Source organism: Urocitellus parryii, chromosome 4 (genome assembly GCF_045843805.1).
Source record: "Urocitellus parryii isolate mUroPar1 chromosome 4, mUroPar1.hap1, whole genome shotgun sequence".
Lineage (NCBI taxonomy): Eukaryota > Metazoa > Chordata > Mammalia > Rodentia > Sciuridae > Urocitellus > Urocitellus parryii.
Genome location: NC_135534.1, coordinates 6797119 through 6816578, shown reverse-complemented (window position 1 = coordinate 6816578; position 19460 = coordinate 6797119). Strand labels below are relative to the sequence as shown.

Sequence of the window (19460 nt, the reverse complement as noted above, 5' to 3'; positions counted from 1 at the left end):
GAGGAGAACCAATGGCGCCACCTGCTGGAAGAAGCACCTGCTGCTGTTCCCTGTTGACTGGTCCCAGTGTCAGAGCATCAATTCCATCTTAGAACAGATGGGAAAACTGAGGCTGAGGGCCAGGAAAGGACTTGCCCAATGGCACTCCTAGAGAGGCTAAAGAAACCATATCTGACCCTGGGGGTAACTTCTGTCCTGGGAGCAGAATGAATAAGAAAAGGCTCAAGTTTGGGGTCATGAAGACTGAGCTCAAATAATAGCTCTGCCCTCTCATTTTCTCATGTGACACCCGTGTGTGCCAGGAGCCGGGAAACCGAAGACAGATACAGTCATAGAGCTCATACCCAGGTTGTGGGAAAACACAGCGAAAAGTAAAATGTCTAAAAGGAGAGGGCAGCATGTGGGGAAGGAAAGAACCTGGGCCGAGTTCCGTGGTAGAATAACCAGTTCAAATGGGAGTGAGGTGACATTGAACGGAGACCCGGAAGACAAGAAAGAGGAAGAAGGTGCCAATCAAAGGAAAGTGGGAGGAAGGGCATTAAACAAGAGTGGATTTGACCTGTTTAAAGAATAGAAAGGAAGTCAGTGCCTGGATCACAGCAAGCAGGAGAAGTGATCAGAGGAGAGGAGAACTGTCGCTCCACATTCAGGAGGAGTCCCGCCAAATCTCCTGCCCCTTTGTTGCAATTTCCACGGTTGTTAACTATTACTTATGTATATATGTGAATAATTGTCGTTAAACTTCCACTTCTGAAGGCAAGACCTGTGTCCATCACATTGACAACTATGTCCTCAGTACTGGTGGCTCTGAACATGCAAGCTCAAAAACTGTTAGACAAACAACATTCCTTAGAGCAGGGCATAGTGGTACATGCCGCAGCGCTCTGGAGGCTGAGGCAGGAGGATCATGAATTCAAAGCCAGTCTCAGCAACTTAACGAGACCATAAGCAACTTAGTGAGACCCTGGGGAATGTGGCTCGGTGGTTAAGCACCCCTGGGTTCAATTCCCAGTACTAATAAACAAATATTCATTATAAGTAGTTTGTAATTTTTTGAAAATGCAATCAATAAAATACCCAACAGTTGAAGACTTAGTTAAATAAATTATGGTCACCAAGAAGACAGGGCTGGGATTGTGGCTCATCGGTGGAGCGCTCACCTAGCACCGGTGGGGCCCGGGTTCAATCCTCAGCACCATATAAAAATAAAGGCATTGTGTTGTGTCCGTCTACACCTAAAAAAAAATTTTTTTTTTTAAAAAAAGAAGAAAACAGGATACAAGCCTTCACTGAAATTGTTTCGGTGACAGAGCATGGTGGAGCGTGCCTATAGTCCTCACACTCAGAAGGCTGAAACTGGAGGGAGGGTTACTTAAACCCAAGTGTTCAAGGCCAATCTGGGCAACATAGGGAAAAAAAAAGAAGGCTGGTCCTGGTGGCTCACTCCTATAATCCCAGCAATGTGGGAGTCTGAGACAAGAGGATCACAAATTCAAGTCCAGCCTAGGAAACAGCAAGACTCTGTCTCAAAAAAAAAAAAAAAAAAAAAAAAAAACCTGGGCGGGGGGGAGGTGTTAGGGTTGTAGTTCAGTGGTAGAGTGCTTGCCTAGCACATGTGAGGCAGGGATTTGATTTTTAACACCACACAAAAATAAGTAAATTTTAAAAAGATACTGTGTCCATCTACAACTAAATAGATTTTATATATATATATACAAAATAACCTGGGGATGTAGCTCATTAGTAGAGTACCTTTGAGTTCAATTCCCAGTGACAAAGTTTGAGAAAGATAATCAGTAATGAGACATGTTCTAAATAATTGCTAAGTTAAAAGTAGACTACAGAGCTGGGGTTGTGGCTCAGCAGTGGAGTGCTCATCTAACATGTGTCAGGCCCTGGGTTCGATCCTCAGGACCACATAAAGATAAATAAATAAAGGTATTGTATCCATCTACAATTTAAAAATATTTTTTTAAAAAAAGTAGACTATAAGATGGGCACAGTGGTACACGTCTGTAATCTCAGCAGCTTGGGAGGCTGAGGCAGGAGGATCGCAAATTCAAAGCCAGCCTCAGCAACTTAGTGAGACCCTGTCTCAAAAAATAAAATGGGCTGGGGATGTGGCTAGTGGTTAAGTGCCCTGGGTTCAATTTCTGGTACAAAAAAAAGTTGACTACAGCTGACTGTGACTATGGGCCCCTTTTTTGGTTGCTTTTTGTAGTGCTGTGGATGGAATCCAGGGCCTCCGGTATGCTAGGCAAGCACTCTACCACTGAGCTATGACCCTAGCTTCCAATCTGTTTTAAATATTTTTTAGTTGTATTGGACACAGTGGGGACAAGTGCATGGAGCACTGTATACATGGCATATGTTAAGGGCGTCTGAGTGGCAGGCCACTCCCCTCTGCTTAGTGCATGAGTGGCAGACCGCTTACCCCTTAGGCACAGCCCTGGGTGTGGGGCCATGGGTTGCAGTCCCTGTGCTTGCTCCATGGCCCACTCCTCCAGTGGTCGCTGCAAGGGCAGTTAACAGACATTGCATTGGTGGCTGCCTGTAATCTGCTTAGCTACTGCCTGAGTAAATATACGTGGTAACTACGCAATAAAATCAGACCTGCTTCCTGCTTGGTCTCCAGAGGCCTTGATTAGTGACTCCACAGCCACACTCTCCTCCAGCCTGTTCCATGGACCTCCTCGCTGGACAAGAAAGCCCTCGCAGGACACATACCTTCACTTTATTTATTTTTATGTGGTGCCAAGGATCGAACCCAGGACCTCACATGTGCTAGGTAAGCACTCTGTAGGCTGAGCCACAACTCCAGTCCTCCAATCTGTTTTTTAAAAAACCTTACATATAAACAAAAATGCAGAGAAAAAAGCTAAAAAACATGATATCAAGTTATTGGCAGTAGTAGTATCTGGATGGTGGGATTACAGATTTTAATTTTTTAAAGGTGTTTTTCTATACTTACCAGTTTTCTCAGTGTGGACACAGCACATGCAGATGCCCAGTAAGTGCAAATTTCTCCCTCCACTCCTCTTAGGACAAGAATTCTTGACATTCTGAATAACAGGGAAAATGGGGCCAAGGGCTTCCCGAGGATTTCTGGGGCAAGTACCTACTGAAGCTTTGATTCTTTTGCAGGTCTACAGTGGGAACCTGCACTAGTTCATGTTAACCTAGTTCAGAAGCTTGGGAGAGGGCTGGGTGTAGCTCAGTGGTAGCACACTGGCTTTACATGCTGGTTTTCCTACTCAGCATTGCAAAAAATAGACAAAATTCAGCTAAACAGAGGGGTTGCGAGTAGCCTCAGGAACTGGGGCACTGAATGTAGTAACCCTACCTGAGGCTGTGATCTGAAATCTCCCACAGGGTTGTTTCTGTTGAGGTAGCACTCCCTGAGAGATGAGATGTCTAATCGAAAATAAGCAATACTCTCGAGTCCTAGCATCCATGAACCCCAACTACCATACCCATCCTCTCCCCTCTGGGGAGGGAACAAAGACAAGATTGATTTAGTTAGTGGTCCTGAGGATTGAACCCAGAGCCCCACATGCTAGGCTACGGCCCTTCCACTGAGCTTCAGCTCCATGCCTCAACACAGGATTTCTTTTTTCTTTCTTTCTTTTTTTTTTTTTGTGGACACAACATCTTTATTTTATTTTTATGTGGTCCTGAGGATCGAACCCAGTGCCCCGCGCATGCCAGGCAAGCGCGCTACCGATTGAGCCACATCCCCAGCCCCATGAACACAGGATTTCTAATCGGAAGGCCTGGCTTTGGCTCCTGCCTCTAGCACCGCCTCAGAACCTGACTGCCATGGTTTATTGCCCAAAGGTTCGCCAGCTGGAGGAGTGATTGACTGTGGCAGGATTAAGTGGTAGAAGCATTAAGAGGTGGAGCTTAGCCAAAGATAAGTAGGTGACAGGGCTCCACTCTCATGAATATATCAATGCTGATCTCTAGAAGAGAAGGGGTTGTCATAAAGTGAGGCCAGCCCATGTGCTCGGTCCCTTCTGCATGTGTTTCCCTTCCTACTTGGCCATATTGTGTCGCATCCAAGAGGGCCCTCACTAGACCCCAAAGCTATGTTGTTTGGACTTTACAGCCACCAAAATCATGAGCCAAATAAACCTCTCTTCTTTATAAAGTACTCAGACTCACATATTTTGTTGTAACAACATAAAAAAGACTAAGACACTGGGCAGGTTACTTTGCTTGGCTGAACCCCAGTATAGGCATCCGAGGGGCCTATCTACCTCATGGAGCAGCTAGCATTAGTCCATGTTGATTACTCAGGGATGGGGTACAGCTCAGTGATAGACAACATGCTTAGCATGAATAAGACCCTGGGTTCCATCCTCAGCACTACTAACAAATAATTAAATAAAAAGTGCTTGTCTCCTTCCCTAGGGTCCCAAGGCAGAAACCAACAGTGTATGCCAACAAAGGATGTTTATTAGGGATTGATCCCTTGATATGGCCAGATATGTAAAAACATACATCATTTGAAGTCAGAAAACACACGTTGGTGTGACCTCCCTTCCCTCTGGCTCCCTTTTAGTTGCTTCCTTCAGACTCCTCAAGTGCAGAGGGCAGGGGTCACTTCTTGGCAGCTTCTGCTTGGGCTGCCAAATCTGCCTCTTTCTGAGCAGCCAGAAATTCAGCTCGCTCCTTCTGGAAGGCTGCCAGTTCTTCCGCACTGAGGCTGCAGGTGAAGAAAGACAGATGGTTGATAAGTGGCCAGTCATAGGTGGGAGCTTTCAAGGGTCCCCATTGCAGAGCCCAGCTGGGCCTGGCCCCTTTTCTCTCCTGGACTTCCCAGCCTCCACACTACTGCTCATCTGTTTCTTCTGCCAGGAATGCCACCCATACTCCTGTACCCCCATCCTTTTATCTCCTTCTTAAAGCCCTCTTCATCCTGTGAGGCTTTGGCTATGCACTAGCCCAGATTAGCTGGCCCTTTCTCTGTGTGCCCAGTGATAGAGAACATGCTTAGCATGGATAAGATCCTGGGTTCCATCCTCAGCACTACTAACAAATAATTAAATAAAAAGTGCTTGTCTCCTTTCCTAGGGTCCCAAGGCAGAAACTGACAGTGGGTCCCTGAGGGCAGGGACCCAATCTATTCTTCTCTACTCCCCAAAAAGTTTTGAAATAAGCTGAGTCCATCTCTGTTCCAGGATCAATCCCACTCCTGGGAGAAAAGTGTCGGCCTTGGTGGGGCATGACTCGGACAGCAAGAGACTGCCCAGAGCTCAGGCTGCTCTTGTCCCTGCTGTGGTCTGGGCCAGACACCTCCCACCCAATGCCTACCTCCAGAAAGTAAGTCCTAAGATCACCAGAAGACCCCTGAGAGGACCCGTTAGCCTCAGAATCAAGTCTGAATATGGGACAACAAAGACTGGTCCCTCCCTCTGACCATGTCCCAACTGCTGCTAAGACTACATTCCCACAAGGCAATGATCTCTGCTTCACTCTCTTACCTTCTACCTTTCATAGGGATCTTTCCACTTCTTGGGTCATATGCCCCCAGTGCTTGCCCTCTTTTTCCTGGACTCTGCTCAGATGTCACCTCCCCACAAAAGTCCTCACTGACACACCAGGCAACACAGGAGCCCTCCTCTCTGCTCTCTGGGCATCCATTGTTCCTTTACCAGCAGTGACCATCTAGCAGCCTAATGCCCTATTATGGTTCTGCCTCTGGACTCTGAGCTCCTGAGGGTGGGCCAACCACAACTCTCCATAAACGTCAAGAGCTATGTCTAATACACAAAGTGTGTTCCAAATGATGCATGAGGACTCAACCCAGAGCCAAGAACCTAAGGTCCTTGAAGTCAAAAGCTGACTCACTACAATGGACCCTCTTAGCTTGGACCCCAAATCAAGAGCTTTCTGTTTCCTCTCTTCACATCACACCTCCCAGGACACTCACTCTTTCACCACGCGGATGCCCAGGGATCGAGCAGAGCCAACGATGGAGCGGACGACAGAGGACAGGTGTACATCCTGTAGGGCGAAGGCATCATCCTGGGCTTTGACCCGGGCAATCTCATATATGTGCTTCAAAGACACCAAGCCTGCCACCTCTTTCCCTGGAGGAAGGAACAAGCTCTTCAGGTGTTATTGCTTTCTTCTCTAGAGCCCCCAGTATCTCAGGTGCCCACTCTGGCCCTCACCAGTCTGCCGGGCCCCCTTCTCAATCCCAGCAGCTGCCTTCAAGAAGTAGGAAACGGTGGGTTGTCCAATCTTGATTTCAAATGTCCTGTCAGGCTTAACAGAAAAAAAGAAACATGATAATGTCTTTTTTGTGTGCTCAGGCCCAGGGAACTTTTAATGTCCTATTCCTCCCTCCTCTTGGTGTCTAACAGACCACAAAGCTATAGGGCAAAATAAATCTGCAAGAAACATCCCTGTCGACTGTATTTCAAGCCCAACCTCTGCTCTGGAAGCCCCAGTGATGGAAGGACAAGGGGAAGGACTGCAAAATGGCAGGACCAGGCAGATTCTGAAAAAAGATGGTCTAAGCCTGGCTTGGTAGGGCACCCCTGTAATCCCAGCTAGAACAGAGAGGTTCAGGTAGGAAGTTCAGGGCCGGCCTCTACAACTTGGGGGACTCTGTCTCAAAATTAAAAAGACCAAGGGACTGGGGGTGTCGCTCAGTGGTACTTGCTTGCCTAGCTCGCCTGAGGCCGTGGGTTCAATCCCCGGTACCAGAGAAAAGAAGAAAAAAAATATGTATGGTGTAGTCTTCACTGTGTGAGCGGGGACACTGCAGCCCAGTGATGGGAGAGTCTGCGCCAAGCCAGGGCCAGAGCAGCAACCCGGGTGACCAGGGCCAGAGCAGCAACCCGGGTGACCAGGCCGTGGTGACAGAAGAACGTGTGGGGGTGGGGGGAGGTGGCGGTGATGAGAAGGAAACCAGGGACGAGTCCGCTCTCCGCACCTTCACAAAAATCTTCGTGGGCAGGGGAATGCCTTCTATGATGTCCTTCGTCCTCTCGTTGAACTCCTTGCAGAACTGGTTGATCGAAACGCCCCGCTGCGTGGGAAGCGCGACAGTCAGGGTCACCTCTCCCCCCCCTACCGCGGGCGCCCACCTTCCCTCCTCCCAGGTCCGGTCCGCGGGTCCAGTCGGGGCGGGACGGCTCCTGTGCACTGCCACCTGGTCCGCCACGGCGCGCGGCGCCAGGCGGAGAAGGCGGGGGCCGGAGAGCTGCCAGCTGACAGGGCACAGCGCCTGCCGGGGCAGAGGTGGAGAGGTGGGCTTCTAGCCGAGGCCTCCCGGTGGCAGAGCCCGCGTACTAGCTCGCGCCCTCCCGCCTCCCACGCCGGGCTGCCGCGGTTGCTGCACCTGACCCAGGATGGGGCCGAGAGGGGGCCCGGGCATGGCCTGGCCTGCCCGCACGATGGTCCGGATCACGCCGCTGGCCTCGGGCTTCTTGAGGGCCCGAGTGGCGCGGCTCAGCTTCGACATGATGCGGGGCTTTCGGCCTTAGTTCACCTCAGGGTAGCACCAAGAGTGGTGCTATGGGCGCTGCCATCTTGGGCCAGAGATCAAGGGTCCTCACGTTAGGCGAGGGCAAGGGAGGCCACGAAGGGCGCCTTGTTTCAATCCTACCATTCTCCAACCAAGAAGACAGGCAGGGTTGGGGAAAGAAGGAGCTTAACTTTCCGACTTCAAAGAGAACAACACGAAGGGTTTCAATACACACGATTTCCCAGGAGCGCGCACAGGCACTGCCTTGGACAGCCAAGCAGGAGAGCGATGCCCGCACAGCATTGTGGGTATGGTAGTTTGAGCCCTTATGCAAGGCCTGCGATTTGCTACGCGCTAGCGCACCATCTGCTGAACGGAGTGATAATCCTAGGGTTTGAAATGAACCTGGAGCCCGTGGGTTATTGGGAGTGGTAGTTTTTATTCTGTCAAGTGTTTCCTAAGGCCATGTGGATACTAATAGAGACCCTGGAAGCAACCCCGCTGGTTGCTTCTCTTGCTGGCTGTAACTGGTACTGTTTCCTCCCCTGTTCAATGGTCACTATAACTCATAGCACCTATCAGAATTGTTTTGAGGACTGACTTTGCAAAGTGCATTAGAACAGTGCCTGGGACCTACAAGGCATGTGCTGTTATTCTCTGTAAAATAAGGACAAAACTTTCCCAATGTTATTGTGAAGCTTAATGGGCCCAGAACCTTCGATACATCACCTGTGACCAATGAAATAAGACAGTATTTTGTATCATTTATTTTTTTCTGAGTACTTACTATATGACAGGCACACTGCCAAGTGCTTTAAGGGCATTATTATCTCATTTAACTCTCATGACAACATGTAGTAAGTACTTTTACAAATGAGAAGGTGGAGACACACACACACACATACACAAAGGCTCCAAACACACCTTAGCCTGTTTCCCTGCCAGGGTGGGAAACTAACGTTGGGGTTATCAGATTACAGACCTTGTGCTGTTAACCACAACTCTATACTGGCTTATCTCATAAAATGAAAGAATCCACATAAAACCACGCTATAAACTGTGAGACATATAAATTTTTTATTATGAATTCTTGTTGGATTTACACTAATTAAATGTGGTTGTCCCTGCCTCTGAAGTCCATCAAAGTCTTCATAATGCTCAGCCTCATTAGTCATATGGAAGTAGGCTAGAAAAAATAAGGATAGGTAGAAAGGAGACCACAGAAGCCTTTGACTCTTAGAATATCATAAGTCTAAGTGATTAATGGCTACATAAAATGCTAGCTTAAACATGCTAGTCTGTTCTTTAGACTAAATAAAGTAATAGGAAAATATTGCTAGAGACTTATGATGTGGTTATCAACCTAGAAATCCTGAAAGAATCAGACCATTGTGACCCGATCTGTGCTCCCTGAGTGGGAGAGTGGAGCCCACCAGGCCGACATCACCCCCCTTTACTCTCACATCCACTATTTACAGCTTCCTTTAAAATGAAGAGCCCTCAACCCCAGAAGTGTGTCTCACTCTTGACTGCCCACACTTTCTCCCTTTGCTTTCATTCCTAAATGAATCTTGTTTTCCTTGTTTGTGCCTCTTTTGATGTGTCCTGAAATTCCTTTCTGTGCCTTAAGTCAAGAATCTGTCAGGGCTGATCTGGGGTCTCTTTGTCTTTTCTGCACACCCCTATCTAGTGGCAGTTTCAGGACTCTGGAACAAAGCGGTCTCTTTGATTTACTAGCAGTAAAACCTTAAGGAAGATAATTTACTTCCCTGTGCCTCAATTTCCATTCTAGGAAAATGCACTACAGTAGTTCGGACTTCACAGGAAATCAGTTAGTTGAGGTAAGGCTCTTAGAAGAGGATCGTGAAGGGAAAGCAAGAAAGAGAGACGGAGACCAGGCAGAGATCCACACGAGAGTTTGTCAGAGCTGACAAATAAAGTGCATCTCTCTATAGTGGAGAGAGACAAAGAAGGCTTGGGTTCTGGGACTTTTATGAGGCAGACTCAGGAATCTGAGCTGAGAGAGTCCTAATGCAGGTGGTTAGGGGCTGGGTTGGTATGAGAGAATGGTGAGCCTTTCTTAGAAAGGCCCTTGGGTGGGAAAGTGAAACTTTTTCCTTACAATGGCAGCTGTCACTTAAGGTGGCCATCCAGATGCCAAGCAAGGACCTTATATTCCCCCTTTTTCGTTTTTTATTGGGCCCCTTAGGGAACAGGGATGTAGGTCAATCTTCTGTAACCCTTCCCTTCCTGCTGGGTAGGGGTGGCATTTGAATCCCTCATTAGGATGTCATTGGAATGATGACAGAGGGGTTGAGTGGTGGTGGAATGCTGTCCCCAGTGCCCCAGTTTTTGGTGAGGGATTGGTATTCCTGTAACAAAAGCTGGTTTATAGTTTGGCTAGAGTTTTTTTGGATCTGGTCTTGAACAAATCTAATGACACAGGGAGCAAGCATTAACAGAAGACCTATGACAAGAAGGGTCAGGAGAAGAAGTGCCCACCAGAGAAGGGGGTTACTGAACTGCCATCCTTCAGCAGAGGACAGCTATTGTTTCTGATATTCAAGGTCCTGTTGGAGATGTTTTATCTTGTCCTTTTCTGTACCAGATTGATTGACATAAAAAGAGCATTCCTCCTGTAGGTGCAGACAAATTCGTCTTTTTTGGCTGTTAGAAGATCAAGGCCCCTTCGATTCTGCAGAACCACAGCAGCTCAAGGATCAAGCTGGGACTGCAGGGTTAGTATGGTGTGAGCAAGTTGCTGTAAGTGTCCTAGAAATTGGAATGATAATCCCTGGTAGTGGTCCCCCTGGAAGGTGAGTGCAGAACAAGGGAGGCGGGCAAAAATGAAGAAAGGAAGGGCGGTACTCATGGTTCTGCAGTGTCCTCGTGGTCCTCAGAGACCGAAGGAAGATTGGGGGTTCCGGCCTTGGAGGAACACAGCTTGAGAGGGCCTGTGGGTGTCACCTGCCCCATGAACTCCCTCCTGAAGGAAGGAGGAGTTATCTGTGAACCATGTGCATGTTGCCTGGAGCAAGGGGCCTTTGGGGAAGGATGTGGAAGGAGCTCCTCCAGAGTTTCAATGCATGAATGGGTGAGAGGAGGAGAGGTGGGAGAGTCCTGAGGAGTGGGGAGGAGAGTAGCAGGGGTTAAAGGTGAGCACAGGTGGAAATAAGACTGGGATCTTCCACCAGGGACACCTGTAGAGATCAAAGGTGACGGGGGTAAGGAATGTAAGCCCTGTAGGTGAGGAGTTCCTTTTGGTGATGAGGAGCCAGGATGGTGAGTAGGGCTCCAAAGGTGAGTTTCTTTGACTCATTAATGAGTAGAGAGGCTGTGGCAAAACATTTGTAGGTAAGGGTCCCATCCCCCAACAGTAGGGTCATGGGGCAAAGGTTGGCCCTAGCATGTGTCTGAGTATCCTAGAGCAAATCCCTGCTTTTTAGCCACGTGAAGGTGAAATGGGCGTGTGACATCAGGGAGATGGAGAGAGAGAGAAAGTTTCGAAGTCATTCTTCTGTGTTGTAGCCAAGGGAAAATATTAAACCACGACGCAAAGAAAAGACCTCCGACTCTAATTTTAAATCAAATTAAAGCAAGCTTGTAATTCCGACTAGCCGGGACAGTCTCTCTCCCGAAATCCGTGGGATAGAAGACAGATCTCCAGGTCTCTAGGAGCACAGTTTTATAGCACAAGAAGTTGCAAAAAGGGGGGTGTCTTGAGAACTTACAGATGACAGGATTTTGACAAGCATAATACAAAGGCGGGTGGTAGGTTAGTGGTCTAAATGGTTCAGCACTTAGGGAATAAATTTGGATCCCAACATCAGAATTTATGAGGTGCCATTAGGGTTTCAGAGAGAGTTGTTATCTAGTCAGGGAAAGCCAGGCACGGTGAGTTCAAGGCACAGGCAGGCATTCCAAGCAAGTTTAAAACATCAAAATATGGCAAGGCCAAATAGAAATCCTAATATTTGGGCTGGGGATGTGGCTCAAGCGGTAGCGCGCTCCCCTGGCATGCGTTCGGCCCGGGTTCGATCCTTAGCACCACATACCAACAAAGATGTTGTGTCCGCTGAGAACTAAATAATAAATATTAAAAATTCTCTCTCTCTCTCTCTCTCCTCTCTCTCTCTCTCTTTAAAAAAATCCTAATATTTTACAGAAAACAGAAATGAATCTTTTATAACTTTTGACAACATGACTCCTTTTCTTAAGAGGGAATTAGGCTGGGTTTATCAGAAAAGTTAAATTGACACTTTTTTTTTTTTTAAGTCTTAGGCCTCTTATCCAGCCTGCTGAGTCTGTCCTCCTTTATATTTCAATATTAGCTTCAGTGTGGCCTTGGCCAGGGAGATGCTGCCAAGGGCTTTACAATGTACTATGCTGACAGAATAAGAGGTGAGGGTTCTGGGTCCCTTGTTTGTCCAGAACTTTAGTAGCAAGTAGAAGCTGGGCCAGGGAGCAAGAGGAGCCAAGGGAATGCTTAGAGTGCAGAAAGGAGAAAGCATGCACATAAGGGATTTCCTTCCATTTTCCTGAGCACTCAGAAAAGTTATGAGGATTCCATAAAACACTGAGATAGTCAGGAGCCAAACAGAATAGGGCTAAGTGGGCAAGGAGGCAGCCGAGAGGTGAGTCAGATGGGATTCTGGACTGGGAGTTCCCCATGGTGAGTGGGAGGGCTGGAGTGGCTAGAGGCAGGGGTCCCCAGCTCTAGGCCAAACAGAGTGAGAGAGAGGACTGTAGTTAAAAAGGTCTTCACCACACAATTTACTGGCCCCAGGGTCGAAGCCTTTCTGGGACTGAGAGAAGGGAGTTGTCACCGCTACTTCTCTAGTGCCAGGCTTTGCCTGTTGAGAGTCTTGGTTGCCTGGACAGGGCTCTGCTGAGGAGCCAAGAACCAAGAGAGTGAACTTGCCAAGGGGAAGGGATGGGAAGGTTGAGAATCTTGGTGCTGGACCAAGATCTAAGTTAACTTTTGTTTCTAGAGAGGAGACTTGTCACTGCTATCTCTAGGGAGTAGACATGCAAGGAGTAGGGGAGGAGAAGGGCGAAGTCACTTACCCAAATGGGGCCCGTGTATGGATGAAGAAGGAGCCACTAGATGAATGGAAGAAGGTGTGTGGTAATTGTCCTGGGCCCTCAGGCCAGGATCCCAAAGCAGCTCAGATCCCCGGAGGGGAGAGCAAAGCTGATGGGAGAAAATGACCAAGTCACTGGCACCAGTGAAAGAAAAGTAGCACAGGACTAATCACACACACACATACACACACCTGGGATAAGAGCAGCAGCAAGGAGGGAGAGCAGGTATTGTGACTGGGCCAGAAAATGGAGGGGGTCTTGAGATGGATGTGAATGGGCTCATGGTGTGAGGCGATGGAAGGACTTGAAAAATCCCAGACAGCAGGGCCCACCTCGGGAGTGGGTAATGGGAGGCACTGGTAGACGGAACAGGGGATGGTTCTAAGGTCAGGGTGAGGACCAGGGGAGCGGCAGGCAAGTCTGGATGGAAGTGTATATGAGGGGAGAGGGAAGCATAGCCCCCAAATTTGTGAGGATGGCCCTTCAAATAAGGGGAACAGGGCCCTGTGTATTGACCAAAAAGGAGTGGGTAAAAATTAGCCAAAAGCGCAAACCAGGCTAGGTGTCTGTAAGGGTTGGTAGGTGGTTTACCCTCTACCCGGACAATAGGGTCATAGAACGAGTGGTAGGCCCCCAGAGCCCCTTGAGGACTGAATATGTAGCCCTGGTGTCCAGGAGGAAGGAGTCAGGCCTACCTGAAATACGCAGTTACCCTGGGTTCCCGTGGAGTGATGGTCGTGGTCGGGTGATGGGGACCTGGGCCTCCTCAGTCCTCTGCAGCCAGTCCTTAGAGTTGGAAAGCGGAACCAGAAGGGCTGGATGGCCGGGGCCTGCTATGGGCTCAGGGACAGTCAATGGCCCAGTGTCCCTCCTGATGGCATTTAGGGCACGGCCCCAGAGGCTTATGAGCCTTGGGACATGTACAATCCCAGTGACCCATCTGACCACATTTAAAACAGGGTCCGGGCCCAAGGGACCCTTCTGCAGGCCAGTGGAACCAGGGACAGATGCTGCAGCTGGACAGATGGCATAAGCGAGCATCTGATATTTTTGCTTCCAGGCCTTCTTATTTCTCCAGTTATACACCTTAAAGGCCACTTCCAGAACCTCTCTTGGGGAGTTAGGGACCCCCTGTCAAGGCACCTTAGTTTGGCCTTAATTTGGGGGAAACTCTAGAGAAAAACAGGTCATTAGTAGCTGTCTCCCATCTGGAGTCTCAGGGTCCAGGTTGGTATATTGTCATAAAGCCTTGGTCAGGGCGTCTGAAAATGCTGAAGCGTTTTCATTCTTATCTTGGATGATTTCCTGGAGCCTTTCATAATTGCTAGCCTTATGGGCTGCCTTTCTCTGTCCTGCCATGAGGCAAGTAATGAGTTGGTTTCTACTAGTTACTCCTCCAGGCAGATTATAATCCCAACGGGGGTCCCCATCAGGGACCTTCAGTGTCAATCAGTTGGGCAGGGGAGGTCTGGTGCACCTCATCAGCACAATTTCTAGCTTGCTCCCAAACTTGTCTGCACTCCTCGGGCAGGAGGGTCTTAGACAAGATCATACGGACATCGTGGAAGGTCAAATCATATGATTGGGTCAGATATTGAAACTCTTTGGTCTATGTGGTGGGACTTGAAGTGTAGGACCCAAGCCACTTTTCTGTCTGTGAAAGATCTGACAAAGAGAAAGGCCCATGAACCCGGATTACACCATCTACCCCAGCCACCTCACATACAGGACGTAGAGATGTGGATTGGGCAACAGCAGCCTGTGAGCATGTGGCAGGAGGAGAGAAGGGTGGAAGGGTTGAGGGGACATTTGCTGTGGTGGCTTCATCAGGAAGAGAATTGTGGTATGGTGGGGGCTCATCCGCTGGGAGGAGGAGGAGTCCTGGGTAGGATCTTCTGTCCCTTTGGAAGCAGGTGTAGGGGAGGTGAGAGCTAAAAGGACTTGTACTGTAGAGCAAGAGTTTCACAGAGAGGGAGGAGAAGGCCTGAACGTAGGATATCTCTTTCCATTTTCCTGAACGCTCACAATAGTTGAAAAGATCCCTGGTAACATTGGGATCTGGAGTGCAGTTAAGTGGCCATTTAGAGTCATTATCCAAAGAATATTGAGGCCAGATCTGATTGCACAAGGGGATAAGTTTTGGGGGGGTTAGTTTTGGGTGAGAGAGAGCTCAAAACCCAGGACCCAAATATAAGACCACCTATAGACTCTGTGGGCAGTAGGGATCAGCCACAGCTGTGAAAGCTATGGCTGGGGTGTCCCTGACCACACAGTAACTCTGGGAATGCTGGACATTTCAACGGTCATTTTCCAGGACCTATAGGTCATTTAGGTCGACCCCAAACATAAGTTAATGGTACTAAGAGTGTGAATTCTTAATCTGACTATGGTGTTCAGAGGTGGGACCTTCAGAAAATTATTAGAGTAGATTAGGCCATTAGGGTAGAGCCCTCATGACTGAATGCTGGTGGTTTTATAAGGAGAGGGAGAAAAACTACATGGACACCCAGAGACTCACATTCCCAGCCAACATGTGATTCAGCAGCCACAAGGCCCCTCACCAGAGCCCAAGTCATGCTGTTTGGACTTATAGCCTCCAAAACTACGAGCTAAATAAACCTCTTTTCTTTATAAAGTAGACTGTCTCAGGGATTTTGTTATAGGAATGAAAAGCTGACTAATATAACTTCTCTCTGGGATGTCTCAAAAATCAACAGAATTTAGGGCTTAATGGGTAATTTGTGGGGGAAGGGGAGAGAGGCATGGGTGATGCCCAGAATTCTGGCATGGACACTTTGGGCAAATGAATAGCAAAGACATTATAGTGTCAGGAACACAGGAAATATAGGTTTAGGTAGAGAGTGAGGAATCAGGTGAGGTGACTTTCAGTAGAGGTTCTGGTCTGGGAGAGAAGCCTGGGCTGCAGACAGAACGTGGCCTCTGTGGATGAGTGACTGGCAGTGTCAGAGGAAGGACCAGGAGTGAGACTGACCAGGGCGGGGAGAAGAGGTGAGAAGAGAACCCAGCCTGGGAAGAGTGAAGAGAAGAGAGGAAAGAGTGACCAGGGAAAACCAAGAAGGAGCAGCCCCCCAGTCAGGAAGCCTGGGAGAGTGAGGCCTCCTGAAGCTGGAGGAGAAGTGGGAGGATGGGAAAGTGGGGACCAGGTGAACACTGAACCGAGAGCCCCAGGAAATGAAGCCTGGGCAACACGTTTGCAAGGAGGGGCGTGTAGACCCCTTGCACACACAGTCTTTAAAAACCCACTGAGCTTCTGGGGGGAGGAAAGAGGGCCATGGGGTACCGGGAGACAGAGACCAGAGGCCCCGCCGGGAAGCCTGGCTACTGCTGCCTCCCAGATGGGCCCATGGATCCCAGAAAAGTCATTAAGACGGGGGCTCAGTGGGTGGCTGGTCCCCTCCCCCGGGGTTCCAGCAAGACCCTGGGGAGGGACAACCTGTGAAGTGATGGTGGGAGGCTCAGCAGAAAGATGTGTACACTTTGAGGGACACATGGAGATGGGAGAAGCCACCCCGCAGCGAAAGGCTGAAGAGGCAGAGCTGTCTCCTCCACGGGGACCGGTGTGAACAGACAGCGTTGGGTGCCAGCAGCAGCCCACCAGGAAAGGCAGAGGAACCCCAGGGGAAACAGAATCACCAGCCAAGGAAAGAGAATCAGAGTTGAGTTAGAGAAAAATAAAACCCTGCATCTTACAGGAATCTCAGACTGAGATTTGCATCCATCACAATCAATGGTTCTCCGCCTGCCTGGGACCCTGGGAACCCCCAGAAGGAGCATGGGAGAAGCGACGGAGAAGCAGGGAGGCCCAGGGGAGAAGAGGGGGACTCCCTTCTACCTTCACTGGGGACATGGAGAACCGGGGTCCTGGAATTGCCCACGTGTTATTGGTCCATCCCCCATATTCCACCTGCCCATGCGAGTCCCCACAGCCCCCACCCATATTCCCATCCCCAGCGAGGTCCACGTTCTGCCTCTCCCAGCACACACACACACACACACACACACACACACACCACACACGCACACACACGCACACACACGCACACACACGCACACACACGCACCTGTGTGAACAAATAGCACTGGGTACCAGCTGTGTGGCCTTGGGTGAGTCTCTTTACTTCTCTGTACCTCACTTTTCTCAACTGAGAAATGAAAATAACAAATATATTATTTTCTCACACAAGACTGTTGTGTGAGAAACAGGATCACCCAGGAAGGGTGATTAGCTTGGGCTTGGTAATGCCCTCCAAAAGTTAAAAGATCCAAATTTAAATTCCAAAGTGCAGCTTCTAAGTCAGGCCCAGCAGCAAGTGTCTGTAGTCCCAGCTACTCAGAAGGCTGAGGTGGGAGGGTCTCCTGAGGTCAAACTCAGCCCAGGCAACAGAGTGTGACCCTGTCTTAAAAAAAAAAAAAAGAAAAGAAAAAGACAAAGTACAGTTTCTACCAAATGCATATGGCTTCTGTGTGGTAACCTGTAGGGCAGAACCCTAGAAACCAGAGAGGGGCGATGGGCGATTAAGAAAGATACACAAGGGGCTGGGGCTGGGGCTCAGCGGTAGTGCACTTGCCTAGCATGCACCACATACAAATAAATAAAATAAAAGTCCATCAACAACTAAAAAAAATTTTTTTTAAAAAAGACACACAAGGGGCACTAGCACATGTGAGGCACTGGGTTCGATCCTCAGCACCACATAAAAATAAATAAATTAATTAAATAAAGGTATTGTGACCATCTACAACTAATATCTATACACACACATATATACATATCTGTATATATACACACATACATACACATATATGTATATTTAAAAATAAAATAAAAAAGAAAGACACACAAACTCTTATAGAAAAAAAATCTGGGACCAGATGGGACACTGACCTCTGATGGAGAAATTGTGACCCAGAGCTAGCTCAGCACATTTATTATAAAGAGTCTCACAATCAGTAAGTCAAAACTATAGGGGCATTGTTCTTTGTGCACTAAAAGTTACAGAACTAGAAACAGTTTTGTAGCTGTTCTACTGTTGCAGTGTTAGAATACCCTGTTATTATCCTGCTGCACCCAGGAAGCCCACTGTCCAGAGTTTCTGCAAAGCAGGCAGGCTTGAAGGTTGTAGCACTTGCAAGATATTGTGGTTATCTTGTAGGTTCAGAATTCTCTATCGCCGGCAGGTGATGTCTGAGCTCAAGGTCAAGACTGTTATTATTTCGTACCTTTGCACAGAAATTCCTCAGGCAGGGCTTTACCATAGCTCCTGGGAAATCTGTCCTGTACCTTTGCATAGAAGGTTCCCAGAGCAAAGAGTAGCCACAGCTCTGAGGCCTCAAAGACCATAATCCAAGTCACCACTCTCCACACTGTTGCACCATTGGAAAACTGAAAAATTGTGACTTGGACCTCTCCAAGTTGGGCTCCATCTATGTGGAGCAATTGCACTGACTACACTCACCGTCATGAGAATATAACCTTCATTCTACAGCTGGCTCTTGATCATTTATTTACCTCTCTGGTTAGATCAGGTCATTTTTCAAACTAGGATCCTGACCCTAGTGGTTTGTGAAATTGATTTGGTGGGTTCGACCAGCATTTCAATGGAATGGAATAGAAACTGGCAAAATACATCACAGAAAGAGGTGAACCGTCTCATGAGACCTGTTTCCTTGTACATGTGTCTGGGTGTGGGCACAATTGTTAAATGTCTTTCTTAACAAGGATCACAGCCAAAACAAAAACAAAAAACAAAAAAACACAACACATCTGCAGTAGCCTATGTGACCCTTAAAAATGATGTCCATCATACCTTGGTCATTTCCAGATTCCCAGCAGACAGAGGGTGGTTGGCCAGCCCAGCTCAGGTTAGCACACACACTCCATTCAGTGTGGCCACGGAATGTGTCACAGAGATAAGCATAATTCTGGGGTGAATCCCTGGAAATTGGGGAGGAAACGTTTCATTGGGATGTCCCAAAGCAGATACTTAACAACATTATTGATGAAGAGACAAAGAAATAAGGAAATCAGGAGGCTATCAGGATCTGAAGTTCTAGGGACCCTCTTGGTCCTCCCTCACCTTGGCCATGGCCGTTCCAGCCTCACCTGCCCCTCCTCATCTTGGCCTTTCAGCTCAAGCAAGACCCTGACCAAATTACATCATGTCAGGGCTTGATGAAACCAGCTTATCTTATTTTTGATGCTTTTATTATAAAATGTGGTTTAAAAAGAGCTCTATACAGCATACATGCACAGCTTAGCAAGCTGTCCTAAAACAAGCACCCATGTCACCATCACTAAAACAACAGCACCTGGAATAGTGCCCCGGAAGCCCTGCGTGTCTTCCCATCCGAGTCCACCACCCTGATTTCCAGGGATTCTCTTAATTTTACTGCCCAGCTGTGCATCCTGAACTAGCTTAGCATTGGCTATTTGTTGTTGTTGTTGTTGTTGTTCCTAGGGATTGAACTCAGGGGCACTTAATAACTGATCCCCAGCCCTTTTTTGTATTTTATTTAGAGACAGGGTCTCACTGAGTTGCTTAGGACCTCGCTAACTTGGTGAGGCTGGCTTTGAACTCACAATCCTCCTGCCTCAGCCTCCTGGGCCACTGGGATTACAGGTATGGGCCACTGCACCAGGCTAGCATTGGCTGTTCTTGACCTTGATAAAGAGGAAATCAGTGGATGAACTCTGCTATTTGTCTTCTTTTACTCCTGTTATTTTTTCTTTCCAATTCTTGTTTTTGTAATATGTACCTTGAGATATAACTTATATATCATACAATTCACCTGATGCCAGACACAGGCACTCTGGCTTGATGACCGTAGAAACGAAAATAAGTCAGGCAAGAGGACATGCAGGCACGGCATTTCT

The 19460-nt window shown here is 48.2% G+C and overlaps 1 protein-coding gene across 1 annotated transcript; it reads right to left on the bottom strand.

Annotated features, from left to right (window-relative positions):
* Positions 1–4438: 4438 nt before the first annotated feature.
* On the bottom strand, positions 4439–7574 carry Mrpl11 (mitochondrial ribosomal protein L11). The gene is made up of 5 exons (XM_026396542.2): positions 7355–7574; positions 6947–7042; positions 6180–6273; positions 5936–6095; positions 4439–4708 (listed from the first exon to the last, which is right to left on the bottom strand). The coding sequence occupies exons 1-5, from the start codon at positions 7475–7477 to the stop codon at positions 4603–4605; spliced, it is 579 nt and encodes a 192-aa protein (XP_026252327.1). The 5' UTR covers positions 7478–7574; the 3' UTR covers positions 4439–4602.
* Positions 7575–19460: the final 11886 nt, after the last annotated feature.

Coding starts and splice junctions, on each gene's coding strand:
- Mrpl11 (XM_026396542.2), bottom strand. CDS start 7,477: ATGTCGAAGCTGAGCCGCGCCACTCGGGCCCTCAAGAAGCCCGAGGCC. Junction 6,274..6,946: donor CCACGAAGATTTTTGTGAAG/GTGCGGAGAGCG, acceptor TTTTCTGTTAAG/CCTGACAGGACATTTGAAAT. Junction 4,709..5,935: donor GGCATCCGCGTGGTGAAAGA/GTGAGTGTCCTG, acceptor CTTCACCTGCAG/CCTCAGTGCGGAAGAACTGG.